The sequence below is a fragment of the Budorcas taxicolor genome, chromosome 1, assembly GCF_023091745.1.
Source record: "Budorcas taxicolor isolate Tak-1 chromosome 1, Takin1.1, whole genome shotgun sequence".
Classification (NCBI taxonomy): Eukaryota; Metazoa; Chordata; class Mammalia; order Artiodactyla; family Bovidae; genus Budorcas; species Budorcas taxicolor.
In genome coordinates this window covers 16,354,413-16,381,563 of record NC_068910.1, presented here as the reverse complement: position 1 = coordinate 16,381,563, position 27,151 = coordinate 16,354,413, and the positions used below count along the sequence as shown (strand labels likewise).

At 43.4% G+C, this 27,151-nt stretch overlaps 1 protein-coding gene across 3 annotated transcripts in view; it reads left to right on the top strand.

The window, feature by feature from the left end:
* Positions 1–27,151, top strand: part of ARHGEF3 (Rho guanine nucleotide exchange factor 3) — a 271,833-nt gene that overhangs the window by 81,434 nt on the left and 163,248 nt on the right. The window contains exon 1 of one of the 3 annotated variants that reach the window (XM_052636535.1): positions 16,335–16,520. The exons of the other annotated variants lie outside the window; for them this stretch is intronic. Coding sequence (XP_052492495.1) covers positions 16,335–16,520 — 186 coding nt within the window. Of the gene's footprint in view, positions 1–16,334; positions 16,521–27,151 lie in introns of those variants that run through there. 3 annotated transcript variants of the gene reach the window in all.

Sequence of the window (27,151 nt, the reverse complement as noted above, 5' to 3'; positions counted from 1 at the left end):
ACTACAGCACCTTAGCTGCCCAAGGAAAACATCCAACGAATGACTGCATTCTTTTCATGTTTGCGGTTTTGTTTGCATTCTTGTATGTGAGAAAAATTAACATTGTATTTTGAAGGGTAAAGATTAGTCTGATGGTGAGGAAACATTTGAAATCATTGACCTCAGCAGGTCTGTCTGAGAATCGGAAATTTTTTAAGGTATTGTTTTCAGGCTGCAGAATTAATCAGCCTCTTTTAAAGTGATAACTCTAATGCTCACAGGATGGATGCTGTCACCGATGTTTAGTGACACTGTTACTTCTTCATCTTTTTGGAAAGCTATTTGTGTCAAGAATCATAAACATATTTATGGCTATCGATCTGATAGTCTGACTTCTAGGAATTTATCCTAAAGAAGTTACCAGAGGTGTGGATTAAGATTTATGGACAAAAATGTTTAGTCCAGTTGTCATTATAGTGATAGAAAAAAATGGAAAAAGTGTAAATGTCTGATAATGTGAAACAGCTGGTATAAATTATGTTTTATCCATACATGTTCATATTATGCAGCCATAAGGGGATGTTGAGGAAGAGTGCTAATTCAAGAAAAATGTTTATTGTTATGGCTTTAAAAGCAGGAAACAAAATTGTATGTACAGTGAATAATCTACTATGAAAAAGTTCACTTAGAGGACTGAAAGAAAATATGCCAAAATATTAATAATGATTTCCTCTCTGTGAGGTTATAAGTGACATTTTTTTCTTTGTTTTATTTTGACTTTGCCAAGTTTCTACAAGATGCATACATAATTTTTATAATTAAAGAGAAGAAAAATCAAGGTGAGAAGACAAACTATAATTTTTAAGTGGAGTTTTAGGTCTTAAAGTTTAAGAATATAGCAGAAATAAATCTGAGTCAGAAACTCAATGAATTGGCCTAAATCCTATGGTTACTTAAGATGGAATTTTAAAATAATGACATCTGTTTGTGGAGGAGTTTTAAATGTGAGAACTTGATAAAGGTGAAGTCGGAGGAATTTTGTCTTCCTTTTCTAACAACAACTAAAAAAAAAATCCATAAATCTTACTTGAATATTTGAGAGGGGAGGAAAGCACCTTAATAAGAATGAATACCATGTACTCAGCCAAGAGAGAAATCACAGTCCTAAAACAGTCATCCCCAAGAGTTAATATTCCAAAGAATTAATAGGTAACTCAGTTGTATCTTCCTCAGTTGGGACACATTATTTTTAATGGGTTCCGGATGATAGCTTGGGACAGTACTATAAAATATCACTTTATGATAAGTGATGTTAGCATTATAGAGAGAATTCGAGAAAATTACATAATGTGGCATGAGTTTAGTTTATTATTGAAACTCTGAGGACAATCAATTGCAAACTTGGCTTAGGAATTTAGGAGTCAAAAAGATACTTGCCTTTTCAAAAAGCCCTCTTTCCCAAAGTATGTTTCCCGTTGTAATATTTGTGTAGTGAAAATCGAAGGTGTTTTTCTCGGGGCTGATCTTTGCCAGACATCACCAAGTTCATCGCCAAATTCTAAAGCTTCTCTCTCAAGGAAGGAAAAAGTTTGAGACTGCAATGGTCTTTTCAAGCCTACAGAATTGGTACAAATGGACAAGATTTGCTGTTCCTGATACATAATAAAGCCTCTTGCTGCCTAGTCTAACAGTCTTGATGTCGTGTCTTTTTTCCTTCTTTTAAAAATATACTCATCTCATTATCCAGAGTGACTCAGAGGCCCTGCATGTATGCCACTAAACAGCTTGTCCTCACTTTGCTCTTCGTTTTCTCCAACACCCATTGCTCAGGAAGTGGCTTCTCCATCTTGTTTCGTTAGTCATTCTGACGTGGTACATCACAGGCTCCGTCCCTGGAGCCTACCTACTCTTTGAACATCATCTCTCTACTTTAAGAAATGTCCATTTCTCTTCCCTTCTCCACTGGCATTTTTTTTTCCTCCTATTTTAGGGTTTTGATTTAGAGACTAGTGTTGCCTCTTAATATCTCTTATGTGTAATTTTATGTTATTTAATGATATTAAACTTATTTAATATATTAAGAAATATTTCTGCTACCCAAGTCAAAAGGCAAATGCCCAAAAGTGCAGGGGACAAGAATAGGAAAGAAAAATCCTTACTGTGAGGCAAGAAACAGACAATACAAATAAGTTAGTTGATTTAGTGGTACAGAAATCTGTGTCTACATGTGTGTTTGTGTAGGAAACACAGAGTTGGCTTTCCGGGTGTTCACCACTAAACTGCCTTCTGTTCTCACATTTGACATTTGGTTTTATTTCCAGAACTCAATTTCAGAAGTCTCTGGTTTAGCAATAGGAGGAGATAAAAACATTTTCACCTGTTGTTAGTTGTGTTTATGTAAACAAACCCATGCAACTATTGTTGCTTAGAGTCACCGGGCTCATTTCTGCTGGCCTGGCAGGGTTTATGTTGGCAACGGTAAGGAGATGCTATCAACAATTCATTGTGTACTGTTTGCATAACGGGACAGGGCAGCCAGCTCTAGCCAGTGAAAAAAATTAAAAAAAGAAAACATGTGTTGAATTAGTTGGATGATTTTATTAGGGTGCCTGTCTGGTTGGGATGGTGTAACCTGTGACTGAGGAGACAGTGCTCAAGCTCTTAAGAGGTCCCTAGCTATGCTGGTGGGCTAAGGGGGCAGGTGGCTCAGCCTCTAGAACACAGTGGACTGGCCACTCCGCTGACAAGGAGAGAAACATCAGTGATGAGAATGCTCGTGAAAGCACAGTGTTCAACTGTGTTGCCCTCTGAACCTCAGAGAACCCAGGGCTTTTCCAGAAGCTTGGGCCAAGGGACAATCTGCTGGATTTTCCTCAGTTAATAGCCTTCAACAAGGTTTTCCTGCAAAGACAGGCATCCTGTTAACCACCACTGAGATAACTTGGAAATAAAAACTTTAAAGATGCATAGTGCCTGAATTTACTTCTTCGCTTATGGTCTTAGAACAAAGATACCACTTGACATTGTGATGGTGGAAACATAGGAAATAATGAATTTTTCTTTTTTTTCTATCTGCTTAAGCCACTAGCATGTGACCTAGCAAAGGTTCTTAGCGTGTGGTCCATGGGGCAGTAACAGGAACAGCACCTGAGAGCTCGGGAGCACTGCCGAATTGCAGGCCCCACCACAGACCTGAATCGGCATCTGCATTTTTCTCAAGATGCCCGGGGGATTTGAGGGCACGTTAAAGTGTGAGAAACACTCTAGATTTTGGGGCAGTCTTGGAGATGTAACGTCATCTCAGTAGAGGCTCCACGTGCCAATCTTCAGTCAGGATCAGGGGTGACGGAAATGGACATGTGGTCTGTCTGCCTTCTCCAGTAAAAGAAGGTGGAGCTATGGTGAATCCCAGTCCACAAGTACCCAGGACTTTAGAAACTTACCCAGGAGCCATAATTATTAGTGCAAATGCCTCTGTGGTTCAGATAAGAGTAAAAGAAGCCACAGGCAGGGTTGAGAATTCTGGGATCTTCCACCCCCACTCCTCCGGCCTCACCCTCTTTCTCCCCCCGGGGGCATCCAGATCGTAGCAGTCTGTGTTCATGGAAATGTTCTCTGGGAGCTCTTTCTCCAAAGCAGAGGTTGTATTTTTTCTCACAGTGTGCCTATCATAAACCTCTGCTGAGCTTGTGGGGGCCCTGTGGTGGGAAGGCCCCCTCACCCTGACACAGGACTCATCGGCAAGACAGCAGTGATAGAGGAGGGATGGGTGTCCATGTGCCTTGCACTGAGGCCCATGTGTTATGTAATGTGTTTCCTGCCTTTCAGTACTTACCAGTCTTGCTCAGTGTGTCCACTGTCCTGGGTGTTGTTTTCTTTGTTCTGTGACAGAGGAGGAATTTGACCTCTCTGGGGATTCGATCCCGCCCAGCCTTGGCCACTTTTTGGCATGGTTTTTCCTCAGGTGGCAGTTTGCTGGGGGCAGAGGCATATTTTCCAACAGACACCCACCCCCCGCCATGTCTCAGTTTCTTGAGTAGGTCTTCATTTCCAGAGAAATTTGGGGAGAGGCTAAACTGATTACAGGGCTCCAGTGATGCCCTGAGTACATTTCAGATTTGGAATGCAAATTGCTGTCTGTAGTAATTATAGTTTGTGCCATGGCCCTGCTCGGCCCCCATCATCATCTTGGTACAGAGTAAGTAGCCCTGTGCTTTCAGAGTAGGAGGTAATAAGGGGGAGAGGGGCGTGTGAAGGACATTCAGGGGTGTTTTCAGAACCTCTCTCCAAGCCTGTGTGAAAGTAGGACAGACACAGACGTGTGGTGGGATGCTGCCACTGACAAGCTCAGTGACCATGGGCCACGAGCTCAACCTCTCTGAGCCCCAGTGTCCTCCAGTCGTTGTCTCAGAGCGTTGCCATGGTGATGAGATGTCAGTGATGCGATGGGACATTCAGCAAGATGCCTGGTGAATAATAGGTGTTTAACAGCCGGGAATCTCATTGCCTAGCAAATGCCTGAAGGGTAGGGATCTGAAGTGAAAAACACACACCCTTCTTAAAGGGTAATTCCTGTGCACACAGGAGTTTCCTCTCTCGTCCTGCAGAGGAGCTGTGGTACATCCTTCTCATGCTTCTTGCGTCTGCAGAACTTGAGGGCTGGCTTAGAGTGCTGGCTTGCATCAGACTTTCTGTGTGTCCTTTAGTGATTTCATGAACATCTCAGAGCTGTGGGTCTTCTCACTTGTAAAATAGACATCATAATTGTATATGATTCACATGACTGTTGGAAAGATTTTCTGTGAAAACATAAATTTCAGCACCGGTGCTTGGTACAAACTCTAAGAATTTAATATTGTTATCTCCTTTGCAGAGATGAAAAACTCAAGGTTTCAAGGACTAAGTAACTTTCCCAAGCATGCAGTTCATGGGTGGCAAATCCCAGACTCTGACCCAGCAAACTGGCTCTGGCGTCCACATAGATGTCACTGTCACTCTACCCGAAGGGGATCAAAAGTCACTGCACAAGCTACTGCGGCTCCCCTCCTCAGACCCTTCATTGTTGTTGACACATTCTTTCTTCAATTAGGTTACAACCAGTCATAATAAAATAGTTATATTACTATATTAGGTAATAATTACATGTCCTTTAGCACAGTGTTATGTAATATTGTTATGCAACATTACATATTGTTATGTAATATTATGTAATATAGACCAAAAATTCGTTCAGGTTTTTCCATTACATCTTATGGAAAAACTCAACCGAACTTTGTGGCCTAACCCAATATTTAAAAATAAAGTTTTATTCAAGATACATGGTTATATACTATAAAAAATATTATATATTTTAAATAATGACAGTAGCAACAGCTATTTGCATAGATTCGCATTCCTATTGAAAATGTCCTAGCCACTGTCAGCACTTACACTTGCTTTTTGTTGTCCCGTGTGGGTGTTTAGTATCCATGATCCTGCTGTAAATTTCAGTTTATCGTACACAGTCTCTAAAAGCTGCTACTGTTACTTAGCATGTGCCAGGCACTGATTTGTTTGATCCTCACACCGATCTGTGGTGGGGGGTCTTAGTATCCTCATTTAACAGATGATGAAACTGAGACACAGAGAAATTAAGCAAATTGCCCGAGGCAACACAGTAGGTAATCGAACTGAGATTTGAATCCAGGTTGCTTGGCTTAGAAGTCCTTTACCTAGTCCTTCTGCTAAACTGCCTCCACTGATGTCCGACCTACCTTCCGGATGCTGTGCCCTCACCATCTCGGCTGGCCTTGGTGCTCCCTGACCGCCTCAGCTGCAAATTTAGGATACCATTCCCTGTGACTGTGTACTGGTCTCACTGAGCCTCAGAAGGTCTCTCTGGGCACTCTTCCTGAATTCCACAGAGGCTCCTTCAGCATAGGAAGCTCTTTGTGTGGACTCAAACATTCTTAAAAATAAATAAGAGTCAGTCTTTCATTTTAATGATGACACAACCCAGAGGTGAGGTTCTTGTTATCCCACTGGGGGAATGAGGACAGAGGTGGTTGAAGTTGTACAGTCAAGTAGCAGGGGAATTCCTTCTTTTCTCCATAAATTACAGATGTGAAAGCTCTGTGTAGTTTCACAGTTCAGGAGGGGATGGCTGTGCTTAACTCTTGTTGCAAGGGCAAATTTATCTCACTTCTCATATAACAGAGGGACAGAGTCAGGAAGCATAGACATGGAATTCTCGGTGGTGTTTGTTACAGTTCCTGGCTTTTAGCTCATGCACGTGTACTTTAAATATGTAGCAAATAGAGCACCAGAACATCTCACCCGTGTTATATAGCCATGGCACTGTTACTGACAGAAAAAGAATTTTTATCTAGTCATGTCTGTTCTTGCCAAAAAAACTCGTGTTGCCCCATTTTCTACAGGATAGAGTTGGCATGCCTACCTTGGTTCCAGCTTTCTCTTGGCATGCCTACCTTGGTTCCAGCCTTCTGTCTCCTGGCCTTCCCACCCTGTCTCTTCCACAGGCCCTTTGAACATGTCATCTCTTCCTGGATGAACCATGCTGTCCCGCCTCCTCTCCTTTGTTCTGGTCCTCCTCCCCTCAGCCTGGCAACTCCTGCACATTCCCAACACCCTGTTCAAATGGTGCTTTCACTCAGGGGAAACGTGAGAATAGTCCCTGGTGATCCCTCTGTGTGACTGGTGCTCCAGGACTGTGGAAAGTGGCAGGGTGAGCAGCCAGCGTTGTTGGCAGGCCTGTGTCCCTGGCCTGTGAGCATCTCCGTGGTGTTTTTGTATGTTGACTCAGCGCAGAGCTAGGCTCTTCTCTGTTGAGTAAAGGACTTCCTCACCCTCTTTACACACACCTGGCTGCATTTTTTTCATAAGGAGAATCCATGGAAAATAGACAGAACATGTGGTGTAAGATCTGAAATGTGAGGCTATGGGCTCCATGAGAGCTGGGTCAGCCCTGTGGCTCCAGAGCCTGCATTGTGGTCGTGTCTCATTCCATTGCCATCAGACAGCTGCTTGAATGAGCCCTATGGTAAGATCCCATATTGCAGGCCTGGGTTCAAAACCTCTTTACATCACTGCCATGCTTGAACAATTCCTTAACCCCTCTGAGCCTATTTCCTTATCTGTAAGTGAAGGATAAAAAAAAGTACCTATCTCATAGGGTGACCATAGAATTGAATGAGTTTAATATAATGTCTGAAGCCTTTGACTGTGTGGATCACAACAAACTGTGGGAAATTCTTAAAGACATGTTAGAATACAGACCACCTTACCTGTCTCCTGGAAAACCTGTAAGCAGGTTAAGTAGCAACAATTAGAATTGGACATGGAACAGTGGACTGGTTCAGAATAGAGAAAGAAGTACATGAAGGCTGTGTACTGTCACCCTGCTTATTTAACTTATATACAGAGTACATCATGCAAAATGCCAGGCTGGATGAATCACAAGCTGGAATGAAGATTGCTGGGAGAAATATCAACAACCTCAGGTATGCAGATAATACCACTCTAATGGCAGAAAAAGAAGAGAAACTAAAGAGCCTTTTGATGAAGGTGAAAGAAGAAAGTGAAAAAGCAGGCTTAAAACAATATCCAAAAAACTAAGATCATGGCATCCATTCCTGTCACTTCATGGAAAATAGAAGTGGAAACAGTGGAAATAGTGGCAGATTTTATTTTATTTGGCTCCAAAGTTACTGCGAATGGTGACTCCAGCCGTGAAATTAAAGATGCTTGCTCCTTGGAAGGAAAGCTATGACAAACCTAGACAGCATATTAAAAAGCAGAGACATCACTTTGCCAACAAAGGTCTGTATAGTCAAAGCTGTCGTTTTTCCAGTAGTCATGTACGGATGTGAGTTGTACCATAAAGAAGGCTGAGCACTAAAGAATTGGAGCTTTTGAATTGTGGTGCTGGAGAAGACTTTTGAGAGTCCCTTGGGCTGCAAGGAGATCAAACCAATTGATCCTAATGGAAATCAATCCTGAATATTCATTGAAAAGACTGAAGCTCCAATACATGGCCACTGAGATACAAAGAGTTAACTTAACTGGGAGAGACCCTGATGCTGGGAAAGATTGAGGGCAGGAGGAGAAGGGAGTGACAGAGGATGAGGTGATTGGATAATATGACCAACTCAGTGGACATGAGTTTGAACAAACTCCAGGAGATAGTGAAGGATAGGTAAGTCTGGTGTGCTGCAGTCCATGGGGTCACAAAGAGTTGGACATGACTTAGTGAAACTGAACAACAGCAAGAGCACATCTAATGTCTGGCATGTAACAAGCCTCTTGATCAATGGTGGTGGTTATTGTTATTAATAATGAAATAAATTAATCACAGGATGTCTGCTGGAAAGGAAATTAACAGGGTGTTGTGATAAAGGATAAGATGGTGATGTGTGGGATGTGGTCCTTTAGACAGACTGGTCATTGAAGGCTTCCTGTAAGCTGGGACTGAACTATGAGGAAGACGCGGCTGCAGTATGAAGAGTTGGAGGAAACAGTTTGCAGTAGAGAAAGTGCAAGGGCCCTGAGGCAGAAAAGAATCTGATGAGGAACAGCATGTGTGCCTGGATCTTAGGAGGAAGGAGGAGAGTAGAGTGAGATTGGGGTCCAGCAGGGAGATAGGAGCCGAGTGATACAGGGCCTTGCAGGCTGAAGGGCAGTAATTGGACTGAATTGGAAGTGTGAAAGAATATATTCAGTCCTTATGCTCAGAATCATTCCTTGGGATTGGTTTCTGGATTCCTCTGGCTTTAGCCCGTCCTGTGTTCTGTGCACGTGAACTAACCCCTAACAAGGAAACCCAGCTGTGACTGATTAAGCAGAAAAAGAATTGACTGGAAATCGGAAGCTCAGAGAATTTAGGAAGGATCAGGGAATCGGGAATAACCCAAATTATACTACCAAACATTTCCTGCAAGATTACCGGTGCTGCCACTGCTGGGCAGGTGTGCGTACATACCATGGTTTGCACCGCCAGCGCTGGTTACAGGACACGGCTACTCGACCTGCCCTCACTGCTACCTCTGCGAGCTGCCCCCACCCTCACCAGAACAGTCTGCAGTATCCCCGCTGCTTTCCCTGCCAGCTTCTGCCCAGTCTGCGGTGGGAGTCTCCGATTGCCAGTGCCTCACTCGTGCCCAGCGGCCAGGGAAACTGGGAAAGCAAGTGTATGGCGCCCTCGTCTCCTCTGGTAGAATGTGGGCTCTGGTTCCTGAAGTGGGGCTTCCCTTATCCTGGGGTGGGGAGGTGAGCTGCAGAGCATCCCGAGGGTGATGAATGTCCCTCACAGAGACACGGAGTAAGTGACTCACACGGTCCCATGGCCTCAACAGTGTGCGTCTAATAGGCAGTGGCACTTTAAGGAAGACCTGATTGCTTTTCTCTTAGACACTGATTTTTCAAAAAGCAGTGCCAAATTTGGAAGCAGCTATTTCTCAGTCTGATGAGAGGCTAGGAGCTTTTTTTTTTTTGGAAATTAATTTCATTTGTGCAGGTGTGTGGGGAAGCATGTTTCTCCCATGTTTATCACAGATTTGCATTCCTGTTGGAAATGCCCTGGCCATTGTCAGTGCTTATAATTGCTTCTTGTTATGGCCACGTGGGGCTTATTGTCTAAGATTTTGCTGCAAAGTTTATTGTTTATCTTATATTGTCTCCAGGAAGCTGCATGCGGAAATCTCTGAGTCTTACCAGGAAGTCTGATTTAAAGGGGCAGAGCCCTAACTGGGAGGAGGCATTGAGCTTCCACCCAGAATCAGCTTCCCTCGGGTGGGAGCTGGGAGGAAGGAAGGCTTTTCTGACTACCTCCCACTTGGTTTGCCAGTTTCCAGTGTTTGGGTGATTCCTTTCTGATTTGGACTGAAGGGGAAAAGTGGCAATATTTATTCTTCTAGTATACAGATATATACCAGACAAAAAACAAAAAAAACCACTTTCACTGTTGTGTAGGCAGAATGACGCTCTGAGTCATGTGTGTATACATGCTTGTCAATCTCTTGGTATTTTGTTGGAAGTGTTTTCATTGAAGCTTTAAATTTTTTTGATGGACACAAGGATTTCAAAGAAGTTAGCATTATAACATCTAAAAAATAAATGGGGCTTGAGTTTTAACCGCCTTTCCATTTTCCAGCCTATTGGAAGGAAGAGGGAAAAAATGAGAAATCGCCAATTTCCTTTGCCTTTTTCTTACTCTCTTTCAAATCAAGATGAAAATGAAGCTATCTTAGATTTGGTAGCAACTTTTCAGTGTGCTCAGAGGAAGACCTGAAACAGTATCTATAATGACGCCAAAACCCTTCCTTTTCTGCTTGAAAAATCATTATTCCTGTTTTACAGATGAGAAAACTAAGAGTCAAGGAAGTTAGGAAGTGACTTACCAGATCATTCAACTAGTAAACGGCAGAGCCAAATATCACAGAGCTCCCCTATTCATTTACTGTCCATCATTCCAGCCAGCCAGGTGTTCCCAGAAATTATCCCTAAGGAGATATCTGGAGTCAAAACACTAGCGAGACACTTTTTTAAAAGAATGATTTCTGCTTTGGTTATGTATTTTTAACTCAGACATTCAGTTTGTCGCGATGTGTTTTTTGATATAAGCAAATTACTTTCCAAATGCCCCCTGAGTATTCAAGTGGTAGGAGTACCACCCTCCTCATATTTAGATTTTCTACTTCTAACCAGTTTTGACAGTTTAACGCCAAAGAATAAGTCTCATTTCCAAGGAAGGAAGCTCTTTGGCTAACCGATATCATCTAATCAGTTTTTAAAGTTTTTTTTTAATTTTTTCCTAAGAACTGGTTAGAGGTCAGCAACCTGCTGGAGTTTCACTTTTAACTGATAGTTTAACAAAGAGGACTTGACAGTCCTTTGAAAAAACTGTATTCAGGGTATTCACGTTTCTAAGAAATTGAGTGAGCTTCTTGGAAGCGCCCCAGTCTGCTCCACGCAAGAAATTCTTCAGGCTTCCCTGCTCATGTTCTTAAAGGAGGTAGAACCCCAAGGACCAGCCTAGGTTAGTGGCTGTTTCACAGGGCACATCAGAAGATGGCTCTCCTTATTTTTCATTTGCTTTTTAAAATAGCTGTCTATGTATTGGTTGCCAAAATCATGTGAGAAATGTGATAAATAAAAATTCAGATTTGTTTAGAGAGAAAAACTGATTCAAGCTATTGCTCATAACAAAACAAGCAAGACAAGCCCTCATGATTAGCAATCTATTGAGACCTCCGTGTTCAAGCCTCTTTTATTTTTAGTTCTTGTGTTGCAGCAATAGATGAAGACTTTTCTATTTATTCATTCTTGACCCTGGGCAGCCAGGTCTGCTCCCACATTCTTCTCGGCATGCTGTTATCTTGTTGAGCTGAGGTACTAAGGAGGGCTTTAGAAGAACATTAGCATTTTCAAATGGTGACAGTCTCTTAAGTCAAACCATCTTGCTTCCAACCAACCCTGGCCTGGTGTGGAGTCTGGACCTGCTCCCCCAGGATGCCCCAACTTGTTCAAGTTTTGCTTAATTTAACCACACTTCCAGCACCAAGGAGTAGATATGAAATTATGCAATAAAAATGTGTGACCACAAGTATACTCCCAGGCTCCAAATTACTTTGAAGTTCTCTTTATTTCCTACTGGCTTGCCATGCATTATGCCTTCCTGCTAAACTAGTAATACCAAAGAGTATTACTGTACCTCCCCTCTCCACCACAGCATAAATTTTGTTTCTTCCTAGTCTTAATTTGAATTTGACAACAGCCTCAGAAACTAAGATCTGTGATGTAACACGTTTCTAACATTGGAAACTTGGCTCAAGCAAGGTGCAGTATAGTATTTTAATTTGGTTACTGCTTCTACTCCATTTTAATGGGATTGTTTTACTACCTATTTTTCAATTCAATTAGTGGAATTATTTTAAAATGTAAGGCATCAACTGGGATATGGTCACAAGCCCTGAAATTCCCAGACAACTTCTGATCTTTTGGGAAATCTATGGCTTCTTGGGTGCAAATAGGAAAGAGGTTGAATAAAAGAAATCAGAATAAAAATTTGAATGGAAACAACCACCATTAGTCACCAGCTTTTAATGAAGAAATAATTCTGCTGAAATCTCACCATCTTGTTTTACATAAATGAACTTATGACAGCCCTAGTGAATTTTTTAAAATAATATTTTTGGTGAGAAAGTGGCTTGAAACCTCGCAACAGCTCTTGCTATAAGTTAATAGGCTAACAGCATAAGAAACACATCACTTTGAGCTCTAGTGACACAAGGAAGTGGGGGAGGGGTGCGATCTTAATGAGGCCCCTATTTTGGTGCTAGTCTCTTTGGAGTTCAATAAGAAGTAGCTACCACTGCAGTTATTCACCAGGTGTGGAAGAACAGGGACCTTTTTTGCAAACCTATAGGTGCCTTCTAGGTAGTTTCCCATTGACAATATCTAATGATTCAGGTTTCACATATTTAAAGAAAAGTATCATACCCTGAGAACTCCCACCCCCAGAATTTCATAGTTTTTTTTTTTTTTTTTTTTTCCCTTTTTAACATCTCACTCTAATTTATGTAGAATATACTTTGACTGAGTATGAAGTAGAACCTTAAAATGAGGCTTTTCTTTATAAGAACTGAATTGTCCTGTTTGTTAGTGGTCCTTCTTTCCTCCAGTGGTTTGCAGTCAACATTCGCTGTATGTCAGATTCTGGCTATCCCAGGGCAAGTGTTGGGCAATTTGTCCTAGGGCTATATGCAGATAGCAGGCACTCTGAGGTCAGCCCACCCGGCTCCCCACCCAACCCTGCCACCTCTAGGCCCTCTGGGGCAGGCTCACACCACCGGCTTGAGTCTCAAGTTTTTAAAAAATCTGTATGGTAGAGATAATAGTAAGGCCCACCTGGAGATAGTTGCGAGGATCAAATTTAAAAATTCTTATATTAAAACATCAAAATCTGCAGTCATCATTAATGGTTTCAGTAATTATGGCTTTAGGACTTTTTAATATCTGTGCACAGGTGCACTTTTATCATGAGTTACATTGTCAGGAATGAGCAACTGAGAGGTGACATTTCACATGTGTCTCTTAATGCTTGCTGACTGTCCACGGGGCAGAAGCTGATGAACAAAGGTGCTCCCGTACCATGGAGTGCTTTGCAGAGCTGTCCAAGATGTGAACAAGATGGAAGGGATGATATTAAGTGAAGAAAGCAAGTGCTAAAGTAATGTTTAAAGCTTTGCACTTTGGACAAATGTATTTAAAAAGTGATAAAACACAAGTTTACGTGTGTTTACATGGAAGGAAATGTCTAAAGGGTCACCAGCAATGGTAGCAAACTGGTGGCCCTTGGGTCAAATCCACCAGCAACTGTGCTTTGTGTGGCTTGCATAGAATTTTTAAAAAAGATGAATTAGTTGCCAGCAATTAAAAATTGGGAAATTTCATGTAAAATCCTAAATTCCCAGCTTCTCTTGAAAAATTGGAATGTCTGTTCACTTGCGCCATTAGTCCCTTGGGACTCCAGTAAGCTGGAACTTTCCTAAGGCAAGTGCTGTCAGTGGTGTCCAGTGCCTGCCAAGCCACTTCTTTCCCATCGCTTACCCCCCTGGTCCTAAAGGCGTTTACGTTTGTTCACCCCCAAATGGCAACCCACTGCAGTATCTTGCCTGGAGAATCCCATGGACAGAGGAGCCTGGCAGACTGTAGTCCATGGGGTCACAAAGAGTCGGACATGACTGAGCAATTTTCACTTATCTGCCTCTGGTTTTGACACAGTGCCTCTGGCAAGTGGGATTGTGGTGAGGCAAAAATCGAGGCCTTTGGGAAGATTCACTTGTTACACTATATACTTCTGTGTGGTTCGAATGTATTATAATGACACTAGGGTAGTTTTAAAATGTAAATATCAGTAGAAAAACGTGTTTGAATAGTCCATGGTATCTTAGATGCCATGTGGAGATAAACCCACATCCCATACCTTTATAAGCTCTCATTATAATGCTCACAGTGAACTTACGCCTCTGAGGTGCCTTCTGCCCAGGCGCTCTCATTACGGGAGTTGTTCTTCCTGCCAAAGCGGGGGCATCAGAGGGAAGGGCCGCACCCGGCTCTTCCCTTCCCTTTTGCAGGCTGTGCCCTTTTTCTCCTGCCAGGGGCTCTGCTGGTCCTCCCGCCCTCCCTCCCTCTGCTGTGGCTACCTGCCCCAGAGCCCACTCAAGTTTCACCTCTTCCACAAAGTACTGCAGCCCACAGGTTTCGATTCTTCTTTCTCATTCACAGTCAGCAGCCCGGAAGTTAGGCTTAATCATTCTAGGATTAGTTCATGTGAATGTACCCTTCCTCCCCAGGAAAGAAAGAAACTGCAGTGCCCCGTGGTCACCTCACATTGCCTTTGGCTCCTGCCTGGGGTGGACCCTAGTCTTGGTGGCTGAGGCCCCTGCAGAGGGAAATTCCTCCAGGATTCCAGTGCCTGCACTTATGGGGAAGAACCCTTGGTCCTTGGTCCTCAGAGATTGGCATTTTTCATTAGTTGAGCTACTGCCAGGGCTGGTTAAGCTTAGCTTATTTACAGGCCTATACAAATCAGGACCTTTTCTATGCACGAGGCCAGAGCAGGAAGCCTTTTTAGGAACACTTCCCCTCCCCCCCATAGCACTGCTTACCCCAGGTTTGCTTTGTGGGCGGTCTGGCTTTGGAAAATAGAGGATCCTGAGGACTAGCTGAAGCCCATTTTTTGTGGACACCGCTGTTTGATTTTCACACTTTACCAAGTGTTTCCTGGGTGCCTGGCCAAGGAGGTACCACATATAGGCCTTGAGGTGACCCACATGCTTGCCTGAAGGGCTTGAGCCTTTTCACAGCGATTTCACTTCCCTCTTTCCCCAGACAGGTGGGACCCCCGTCACGCTCTCTGAAGCAGGATGCAGGCCTGTCATAGCAGTACTTTCAAAGTATTTGCCTTTCTTCCTAAGTGCTCATATGGGTCTGCACCCCACTACCCTTGCCCTTGGACACCCCTCAGAATCCTGCCCATGTGTCTCTGGCTCTAAGAGGCCTTCCCAGAATTTGTCCCTATGAAAAATGCATTTGCCAGGCTCAGTAATTTCTTGGCTCCCTCAACACTTTTTGCAAATTCCTGGCAGCATTTGTTTTGTTTCTGGTCATCTTTGGTTCATCTTTGCACTGCTACAGCCTGGTGCATCCTTCCATAGCATGCTTATGTAACTCACTCTTCAGAGACCAAATGTTAGCACCCAGCTGCTGGCCCAAGAATGGGCGGGTAGAGCATTTCTGTTAAGCTCTGAGGTTGAGTCTTGGATTGAAGCTTATCAAATGAACCCTCTGTCTTTGATGAGTCCCCCCATTGTACTCAGGGCTGAGACAGGCAAAGGCTCTTAAAAATCTGTGCATTTATAAGAATGTCTTGAGGAGTCCTGGGCTAAATGTTTCTGCTGAAAGTTACAGTTAGAAAGATGGTTGCAAATCGAATACCCACCCTATTACAGAACTTAAAAATAAAAATTAAGAATTGAAAGCTACCCTGGAGTTATGTCTCCTTGGGTTCAAGTCCCTCTGCCACTGTGCTAGGAGGGTCAGGGTGTTGATTTGTTTGTGGTGAAGGGTTGAATAGGCACGGTTTCCATCTGAAACCTTGTAGTTCACATGACGGTCTCACCCAGTAAGTCTGGGTCTTGTCAAAGGCAGGGGACTAGGGCACGGTGTTCATTGGTGAGACCCCCAGTTCATAAAATGAGAAATGTCAGCCACGAGTTGTTTCCGTCAGGACTCGGAGGCGAGCAGTAAGGCCTTTTGTTAGTCCTGTTAAAAGCTGAAAGAGAGGTTTCTAGAAGCAACTCTTTTGAAGGGTCTCTGAAGAGAAAATTTGTCTAGGAAAAAAAGAAGGGAACGGATGGGTGGAGTGTTTACCATCACTCTCATTTGCTGAGTTGCTATGAAATTAGGATTCAGCATAGACTTTGCATGCCAGGCAGGGCCCTGACTCCTGGGTGAAGTTCAAGTGGACTGTTGATTTCTCTTTGAGCACATACACAGCTCTCCTCCCAGTGTCCCTTCTCTATCCATTTCACCCCAACGTTTGGGTCTACAAAGCATGGTATCCTGGCAGTGAGCCCTTTAGAGCTGCCGGAATGCCCAGCATGGCTTTAGGTGGGGGCCCGCTTAAGCATTGTTGTTCCTTACAGGCTGGGAGTTGCCAGCCAGAAACTGAGTTTCTGGTGTGCCTTTGAATGCCAGGAGGCAGGGTGCTTTGAAAAAGCAGCAGCCGGCAAGGAAACCACTGGAGGTGGGGAGCTCTGGGCTGGTGTGGTTCTCGGCGTCTGACAATGTAACTGATGGCCCCCTGTCACTTCCTGTCGTACAGCCCAAGTAGTGGGGAGGAGTTCCTTGAGGGAAAGCATGCTCTGCTCTGCTCAGAGAATCCCGTCCGAAGGGCGCCGCCGCAGTTAGGGGCGGGGGACTCTGTGTGGATGAGGTCGGAGCGCCCCATGGTGTGGTGCTGCTTCTTTGTTCGCACTCAGGTAAGCTCCCTGCAGCAGGACCAGGGGTAGACAGGCTCTCAGTTCCCACCCAAGCCTGGCTGGACCATTCCAGGAGCTGAGGTGTGGGAGGGGGCAGCTGTCTGCATCTCCCAAGAAACTGATCAAGGAGCCGCTCAGAGCACCTGGGACGATGGAGGCACACTTCTGCCTTGCTGAAGTACATGAATCAGAAAAGAGCTGTGCGGTTGTGCTTAAGACCACAGATGTTTGTGCTTGGTGGGGACGGTGAGTTATGTGGAGTGCCTCACTGTCAGTGCTTCCTTTAGCATCTGTGATTGGAAGAGAGCAAGGGGAGGGGGGCTTTCGTTCTTTGCTCCATCATCCCAGTATTTTAATTTTTACAAGACATGGGTTTTCATTAAATGGGAAGGAAAAGGTGAGTGAGTGTATGAGTGTGTGTGTTAAAATAGCAAAGTGGATTTTCATGACCTTTTCTTCTTTGGATTGAAAGATGCCTAAACTCAGTTTTGGAAGTTCATTCTGCGTGGAGCAATTTTTTTCATAAGTTTCCTTAAAATTCTGGTGTTTTGAATGTGTTCATCATTGGGAAGACGAGGCCAGATAATACCAGGGGAGACTCAGACTCACTGGTATTCTCATCAGTAGTACTGGTGCCTGTTTGAGTAATTTCAGAAGTGGCTGGAAATGTTATGTTTCCATGGGCAGAAGAGTGATTAGGAGCCCTGAAGCTTTACTCTCTCTACTTCTTTTGTTTGTTTGTGGGTAAGTGTTAAAGCTTTGGATAAGCCAAAACGATGTGTCCAAGAAAATCCTCATTGCTTTTTCTGTTTCTTTCACCGGAATTGTGTTTCTAAAACTGATGTTTGTAATACTAATTCCAAGTCTTGTACATGGCCATTATAGACATACATTTTTAATCTTTTCATGTGATATGTGTGATTTTGCTATGTTTTTCCTTTGCCATGTCACTCACCTCGCTATTCACTCACCCTGATAAAGAATAAATTTTAAGCCTTTGAGATACGGAAATTAGTAATACAGATATGGATAGCAGTTATTAGATATAGAAATTATTTTGTATGGTTTACTATACTTCAGGGATAGTTAATATAATATTAATAAAAATATTACAGTAATAGCTAATGTGTATTTGACAGTGTTCACATTACTTGCATCAGCTCATAAAATTCTTACATCACTGTAGGGGTTGGCTGTTATCATCATCCCCGCTTTGCAGGGATGATGGTAAAACTTCTATGTGGCAAGGATAGATACTCTGCTTCTGATCTCCTTGATGGTTAGCAGTGGGTCAGGCTTCAGGCTCAGGCAGAATGGACCCAGAAATGACATTCTTGGCCATGGGTGCACTTGATGATTTTAATGACAAGGCCCTTCATATATCTCGTATCAAGTGTGGCATCTTCTATAACACTTTGCTCTCTAAAACATTTGCAAATAAGCTCATTTTGGCGGATGTTTGCCTTGGTCCAATTGGCACCTACATAAGAGGCATCTGCGATAAGTCACTGCCTTCTCTGGACTCAGTTTCACACCTGTCAAACAGAGATGTCTCTAAACTCGTTTCAACTCTGATATGAATCTAAGGTATGACTTTTAAACAAAAAGTAAAAAATAGTTCTCTTGTCTTTCCTGTTTCAAAGTCAAGTGATTTAATAAATGCTTTTACTTACACATTTTCCCAGGTATATGTACTGGAACTCAAAATGTACCTGGCTGCCTGGCTATTGACCTTAATTCTGCTCTTGAAAATAGTATTGAATGAATTTGTATTTCTTGGCTCTGAGAGTCTCTAGAGCAGGGATCTGGAAGAGTTGAGTCTGGGTGTGGGAGAGGCAGTTGGGAGCTGGATGTGAGTAGAGGGAAAGAGAAGGGAGAAACCCTTGAAAGGTCTCATAAGTCCATCTTCTGAGGTCTGTGCAGGAATGGTGGAGTGTAACAGTTAAGGGCAGCGTTTTAGAACCACGTAGTTGTAGGTTTCAGTCCCAGATTTGCCTCTTGCTAGCCGTGTAATCCCAAGCACATTACCAAACCTATCAATGTGTTTTCTCCTTGTAAAGTGGGGGTAATCAATAGTGCCCACCTTATAGGGTTGTCCTGAGGAGTAAGTGAAGTGACTTATGACAGTGCTGAGAACAGAGCCCCCACTCAGCAAACATGACCCATGTCCCAGGTCTTGCTGACCATAGATGTCAGTGGCTCCCAGAGAAATGAATCCATAGTGTCTAAGAGCTCAGCAACCATAGGGATGAAAAACATCTCATATCTCAAGTGAAACATGGTCCTGATTGGATCTTGTGGCGGGAAGGAAGCAGCGTGTTACACAGAGAAGTCAGTACTTCGTTTTAGAGCCTCAGTTCCAGCCATGCTTTTACACCTTTCCCAGAACACTGAGTGGGTGCCATGGAAGGGGAAATTGACTCAAGCCAGATCCTAAAAAAGGCCTGTCTTGATGGAACACTCAGCAGTATGACTCGGAGAGGGCAAGGTCAGGGTGGTGACCCTGCACGTCCATTGGGAGAGAAACAATGGGTGACTTTAGTGCCTAAATATAGACTACGTGGATGTCACTTGGGGAAGCCATGGTGGGTGGGTCTCTTGGGAGGAGCTCAGAAAGCAGCCTGTGTGTGCCAGCCCTTGCTCTGCCAGCCCTCTCTTTCTGAATAATTTTGTCCATATTCTAAGTGTTCCGCATCCTTTGAGTGCCTGCTTCTGTTTGTCAGCCTTATTTATGTCCCTATCTCTTCCCTCCCAAGTCATCCTTGTACCATTTACTATACCTCTCTCCCTTGTTTCTCACAGACCCCACCCACCCCTGCCATAAACCCCCAGAGTTCTCACGACCTGCCAGTTCTCATGGAGCTGGCATGGGAGCACTGGTCTGGGAGTCAGGAGTTTGGGGGTCAAGTTCGAGGCTTTGCAGGTAAGCTTGGCCACCGCTGCAGGTCCCTGGCTTCCAGGTTCTCCAGGGACATAATTGGACCCTGGAATGTAGCACTCTGAGTTCACACCCTCACTGCCACTTAACCTCGGGCAAGTTCTTTATCTCTCCTGGCTTTAGTTACCTCACCTGTGAAATGGAGATGATAGAATCTGCTTCTGATGCTACGAAAAGTTTATAAAATAGTATCTGTGAAACTCCTGAAACAGGGCATCATATAGGTGCTCAAAAATGCTAGCTATGATTGTGATTTGTAGGAAAATAAGACTTGAGTAGGACCAGTGTTTTCCTAAACTGCAGTTATGTGTCCCATATCCCCATACCACTTTCACTGTTATTTTTCACTTACTGTGTTTCTTTAAATTATCTAGTTGTTCTTTGGTTTGGTTTTGAACTTAGGTTCATCCTGAGCAGTAGGAGTGCTAAAGTCACTGAATACCATGATGTGTTTCCTAAAACGCATTACAATAACTACCCCTTGGTCTGCTGCACATGGTCTGAAATGATTCTTTGTCACCACCAGCTCCACTTCCCACACTGGGGACTGCAGAGCCAGTGGCTTTGAGTGTCTGGGCCCAAGTTGTTGCCTGCTGTGATTTTTGACCGTGCTCCTTCCCACCGGAGCTAACAGCCAGCCCATCCTTTCATACATCAGACGCTGCCTAAGAACAAGCTTTGTGCTTGACTCTGTGCCAGGTGCCAAGATGGCCAAAATACGGGTCTCTGTGTCCCCTGCCATCTTCTCCAAATGGGACATTAACAGCTTAGAGAAAGTGTGCTAGGGAGAGCCACAAAATGACCTAGTTGCTGAAATCCCACTGTAAGAGAAACCAGGGCCAGCCACTCTCTGCTTGAAATTTCTGGTTATGGGTATAGGAGTATGTCTCAGTCAGCTTTTGCTGAGTAACAACTACCCCAATCTCAGGGGCAAGCAATATCAAGAATTTATTCTCATGCTCACAGGGGTGCAGGTTTCCTGTGGATCTGTCTCATGCAGGTCTGTGAGCTAACCCACATGTATATTCTCCTGTGTAGACCAGAAGATCCCAGAGGAGCAAGCAGAAATACACAATGTTTCTTAAGGTCTACACTCAGAAGTAGTACATTGTCCTGTCTACCCTGTTCCATTAGCCAGAGCAAGTGACAGAACCAAGCCAGGGAGGTCAGGAGAGGGGATAGAAGTTTGCTGAAGAATAAATTGGTATACCACAGAGACCATCTCTATTTACTCACTCAGATGGCATTTACTGGGGGCCTACTGTGGGAGAAGGAAATGGCAACCCATTCCAGTATTCTTGCCTAGAGAATCCCGTGGACAGAGGAGCCTGGTGGGCTACAGTCCATGGGGCCGCAAAGAATCAGACACGACTGAGCACCTAACACTTTTCACGTATGTGGAGTACTGTGCTGTGTTGGGGAGATAAATATGGTACCAATAAGTGATGAAGATGATGAGAACCACCAGCCTAAGGCCTGGCTTGTATTAGGTCCTAAATACATATACGATGAATGAATATCTGCTAGTACTTTAGGGATGCTGACCAGTAATGATGTTTCACATGGGTTATTTCATTCTCTCCCAACTAACCCACCATAAGTCCCCGCTCTTTGGGCAGCAACAGTCATCCCAGGTCAAACAGATGAGATACTGTCTTGGCCTGTTGAATGCTTGTAGTCTGATGTGAGGAGGGAGAGGGTTAGTGAAGGCACAGCAGTGGAGAGAAGCCGTGTGCAGAGAGATTATCCCTGACATGAGGGCAAAGAGGTGGACTTTGCAAAGGAGCTCTGATCCAAACTGCTTGTGTGTTTATCCCCATGGCCACCTGTGCACTGTCTTGGGTGCTAACTCTTCAGGCGCCCACCATGGACTAAGAATTTAGCATGGTCCTTGGCCTCTCATAGTTCCTAGCCCCCTGCCTTCCTGAAGTCACATGCATCTTGAAATGTTCCCTTTATAAAACCGCACATAGTTGTGAAAATGTCTGTGCAGACCGCTGGCCCAGGTGAAGAACTCTGGTCTAATGTTTCATTTCACTTCTGTCCTCTTCTCTTTCCTTGCACCTATTAAGAACATCCAGCGGAAGAAGCGTTTTTCCATATTTGTATGCCAGTGTCAGGCTCAGAGTCTAAATCATGTTAGTTGCCCAATAAGTATCTTTTAAAGCTGCAAGAAAACGAGACTGAAGGTGTGGGTGATAGTTCTTTTGTATACGCATAGAGTCGCAAAACTTTCTGATTGGATGAGATGGGAAAGTTCATATATTTTATAGATAATAAAACTGAGACCAAGAGCGGTTATTTTGTTTGCTTAAAGGCACAGAAGCTAATAATGATGATGATGATAATAATAATAAAGTAATGTTTTCCCCTAAGCAGATGACCTATGTTCACATAGAAAGCAGATGACTTACACTCAGATATAATTAGGTCTTATTCCCTCAGTACATGGATGTTCTGATCTATCAAGTTTATGGTTTATGTTGCAAAATCGAGTTTTCTTTGCCTTCCTAGCTAAAGACACAGGTGGCAGAAACATACACACCATGTCTCAACCATAGAATCATTGTGGCGTCAGCCCTTTAGGGCAGCCCTTGTCATCCACCTCTTTCTCTAGGTTTCCTCTTTCTACTCCGTCCCTCCGTCTGTGTGTACAGACTTGAGAATGCAGGGAGGGCGGGGCTGGGACAGGCCGTTTGTCAAGCCAAGGGTGGAAGGTGGGTTAGGGCGGTGCAGGGGAGGAATTTGTTCCTGCAGTCCTGGAAATCTTATTTGGAGCCACTCTTCTATTCTTAGTTTCGAAGGCACTTTGTTCTCTGGTGCATTGTTTTAACAGGCACCAGGAAATCAGGCTCTGCTCGGGGTCAGCGATGCCACTGGTTCCTGCCTGCAGCCACCCAGGTGGGACGTCTACTGACTTGTTTCAGTTTGTTCGTCATCAAGATCATTGCTGCCCTTTCTCAATTTGCTGCCCACCCTATTGCATGAAGCAAGGAAGGGTAAGGAGGAGAAAAGAGATTCCAGTGAGTCTCTTTTTCTTTATAAGCAATAGTAACTGCACTTATTTCTGTGTAAAAGGAAAAATGCTAAAACCCACACCTTAAGAAAGCACTGTGCCCATTGGAGCAGCATTGTTCACTAGAAATAGCGTGTGAGACACATGTACATTTAAATTTCCTAGTTAGCCACGTGACAGAAATAAAAAGAAACAGATGAAATTAATTTTAATGATTTGTTTAACCCAGTATATCCAAATATTAGCATTTCAACACGCAATCCACATACAAATTATTAAGGAGACGTTTTACATTCTGCTTTTACAGTTCTGAGTCTTGGAATTCCAGCGTGTATTATCCACTCAGAGCACATCTCACTTCACATGAGCCACATGTTGAGTGCTCAGAACCCACGTGTGGGTTCCTGGTGGCCATCGGACAGAGCAGGTCAAGAGCAGCACTGTCCAATAGAACTTTACATCATGACGCTGGTGTTCTGTGTCTGCTCTGTCTCACCCAGAAACCAACAGCCACGGATGGCTATTGAGCACGTGACATGTGGCTGGCGCAGCTAAGCAGCTGAGTTTTAAGTGTTATTTGGGTGTGTGTGTTAGTCACTCAGTCAAGTCTGCCTCTTTGCAACCCATGGACTGTACAACCTGCCAGGCTTCTTTGTCCATGGAATTCAGGCAAGAATACTGGAGTAGGTAGCCATTCCTTTCTCCATGGGATCTTCCTAACCCAGGGATCAAACCTGGGTCTCCTGCAATGCAGACAGCTTCTTTACCATCTGAGCCATTAATTTTCCTTAATTAAAATTTAACTTTAAATAGCCACATGTATCAAGTGGCTATCATTTTGGATAGTGTAACTCTAGAGATTTGATCTTATAGAAATATCCATTTAAACTTAACCAAGGTATCATTTTTCATCTACCATATTGACAGAGATTAAAAAGTTTGATAACACTGCTTGGCAAAGATAATCGAACCTCTCATGCATGGTAGTGGGAGTATAAATTAGAACAGCCTTTACAGAGGACAATTTGACAGTGTTTATCAAACTTACAAATATACATTCCCTTGGACCCAGCAGTTTCATTCCTGGATATTAGTGCTGCAGAGTCTCTTACATGTGTAAACTGATCTATGTAGAAGGATATTTGCTGCAGCAAAAGATTAGAAACCACATATCCAGTTAATGGGTGGCTGGACAAACAAGCTTTGTTTTTAAAATATAATTTGCAACTATTAAGAAAATGGGGCCGATTTTTATTTGATAGTGTGGAAGGCTGTCTAAGCTATAACATTAAGTATAGAGCAGTGCATATAGGAAATCAGTCCTGAATATTCCATTGGAAGGACTGATGCTAAAGCTGAAACTCCAATACTTTGGCCACCTGATGCGAAGAGCTGACTCATTTGAAAAGACCCTGATGCTGGGAACGATTGAGGGCAGAAGAAGAAGGGGACGACAGAGGATGAGATGGTTGGAGGGTATCACCGACTCAATGGACATGGGTTTGGGTGAACTCTGGGAGTTGGTGATAGACAGGGAAGCCTGGCGTGCTGCAGTTCATGGGGTCGCAAAGGGTTGGACATGACTAAGTGACTGAACTGACCTGAGTGCATATAATACAATGCCATTTGGGTAAAAGAAATGATATGCTTATTTATGTCTAGAGCAACTCTGGAATGTAGAAGGAACCAGTCACAATGGTTTCCGCCTAGGAGAGGAAGGGATAGATGTGGGAAAGAAGTCTACTTATCATTGTATGGTATACCCTTTTGGAATTTAATCCAAAGTATTTCAGTTACTTATTCAAACAATAAGTATTTAAAACACAAAAAAGTAAACTCCAAAGGAAGGGTGAATCAGAGAAGGCTTCTGAGAGGAGGTGATCTTTGGATGGGGTTGCAAAAGATTCATAGGAGTCTTAGCAAGAGGAAAGTTGAGACTCAGAGACATCAACAAGAAGAACAGGTCAGGCATGTATGTAAACCTGGAGGTGGCCAGGGTACTGGTATATAAGACAGAGCAGTAATGGAGTTTGGACAGACAACAGTCTGTCCAAATGGGAAGGGGTTTTGTGCGGTGTGGACTCAACCCTGTGAGCCATAGGCAGCCATTCATGATTTGAGGAAAGTGGGAAATGACATGACTGTGTTGTGTGAAAGACAACTTTTGGCAGAATGGAGGGTGATTTAAAACAGTGGTTCTAAAGTGTGATCCACAGAGCTCCCGAGGCCTAGAAAGTACTAGCTACATAACTTCAGAACAGATTTCGTTCGTACGTGTCAACAAAAATAGCACACCACAGCAGACTGATTACAGAAGCAGATATATGAATCCAGCTGTCTCCTCTGCAGCCAGACATTAAAAAGAATTATAAGAGTATGAAACAGTCTTGCTCTTCTTGCGATTATTTTAAACAAATAGTTAATTGTCAAATGTGATAATTAGATTAAGAAGTAATAATACACTCATTTTTAAAATAAGAAAAATTTTAATTCTCAATTTTATTTTCTAATACTGCAAATATTCATAAAACCAACAAAAGAAAATACTCTTTGGGGCCCTTGATACTTTTTAAAAAATATATAAAAGGGTCCTGAGACCACAAATTTTGAGAACCACTAGTCTAGAACAAGGAGGTCTTGTGTGCTTATGATTCTGGTTGGATCAAAATAAATTTTCGGGAAACAAACGCAGAGTCCGGTAGGAGGCAGGATCTAACAGTGCTGGAGCTGATGTGTTTTGCATGTGCGAGCACGATGCAGTGGTCTGGGCAGGGATGTGTGAAAGAAATAGTCCAGTTGATAGATGGGTTTTGACTGATGGAAATGCTGGTGCATGTTGTATACTCCATTTATGCACTAAAAGGTATTTCTGTTGTGTCCAGTCCTTTGCTGTTATAAACATCCTGATCCTCCCTGTGTGTGTGCGCATACTCAGTCGTGTCTGACTCTTTGCAACCCCATGGACTGTACCCCGCCAGACTCCTCTGTCCTTGGGATTTCCCAGGCAAGAATACTGGAACGAGTTGCCGTTTCCTCCTCCAGGAGATCTCCCCAACTCAGGGATCAAACGCACGTCTCCTGAGTCTCCCACACTGGCAGGCAGATTCTTGACTACAGGTGCCACCCGGGAAGCCCTCCCTATATAGGCCTCTAAGTTCCCGCCACCTGCAAGAATTACGCTAGACTACGTTCTTAAACGTTAGGCTGTTCACTAATGCCTTGTTCATGGAGATGTACGGGATCTTGACAAACTCGAATAACAAGAATTGACTGTTTGTATGTCTGTCAGTTCTTTTCTCTTCCTTTCTCCCTTGCTCACTCTCCTTTTTGCCCTCTCTTTCTTCTCCTAACCGCTTGATTTTCCACTCTTTTTCATTGATCATTAGTCCTTCTGTCATTAGCCTTTTTTAAAAAGTTGAGGTTAAAGATTGGTTTACAGCATTGTATGTTTCATGTGCATGACATTGTATTTCTACTTCTATATGCTCACCACCAAAAATTTAATTTTCATCCATCACCATATAGTTGACCCCTTTGATCCGTTTCTCCTTTTCCTGCCCCTTCTCTAGTAACCACGACTGTGTTTTCTGTATCTATATGCTTCGTTTTGGTTGGTTGGGTAATTTATTTTGTTTTTTTTTTCCTTGTATTCTTCATATGAGTGAAGTCACATGGTATTTGTTTTTGTGTGTCTGACTTCATTTCACTAGCCTAATACCCTCAAGATCCATCTATATTGTCACACATGGCAAGATTTCATCTTTTCATGGCTGAGTAGTAGTCCCCTATGTGTGTGGATGTATGTTATATATGTGTTCCGTATATATGTATGTATATATGTGTACACACACACACACACACATCTTCTTGATCCACTCATCCATTGATTGGTACTTGCTGGACTGGAAGAAACACAAGCTGGAATCAAGATTGCTGAGGGAGATATCAATAACCTCAGATATGCAGATGACACCACCCTTATGGCAGAAAGTGAAGAGGAACTAAACAGCTCTTGATGAAAGTGAAAGAGGAGAGTGAAAAGGTTGGCTTAAAGCTCAACATTCAGAAAACGAAGATCATGGCATCCAGTCCCATCACTTCATGGGAAATAGATGGGGAAACAGTGAAACAGTGTCAGACTTTATTTTTTGGGGCTCCAAAATCACTGCAGATGGTGACTGCAGCCATGAAATTAAAAGACTCTTACTCCTTGGAAGAAAAGTTATGACCAACCTAGATAGCATACTCAAAAGCAAAGACATTACTTTGCTGACTAAGGTCCGTCTAGTCAAGGCTATGGTTTTTCCAGTGATCATGTATGGATGTGAGAGTTGGACTGTGGAGAAAGCTGAGCGCCGAAGAATTGATGCTTTTGAACTGTGGTGTTGGAGAAGACTCTTGAGAGTTCCTTGGACTGCAAGGAGATCCAACCAGTCCATTCTGAAGGAGATCAGCCCTGGGATTTCTTTGGAAGGAATGATGCTAAAGCTGAAACGCCAGTACTTCGACCACTTCATGGGAAGAGTTGACTCATTGGAAAAGACCCTGATGCTGGGAGGGATTTGGGGCAGGAGGAGAAGGGGATAACAGAGGATAAGATGGCTGGATGGCATCACTGACTCAATGGACGTGAGTCTGAGTGAACTCCGAGAGTTGGTGATGGACAGGGAGGCCTGG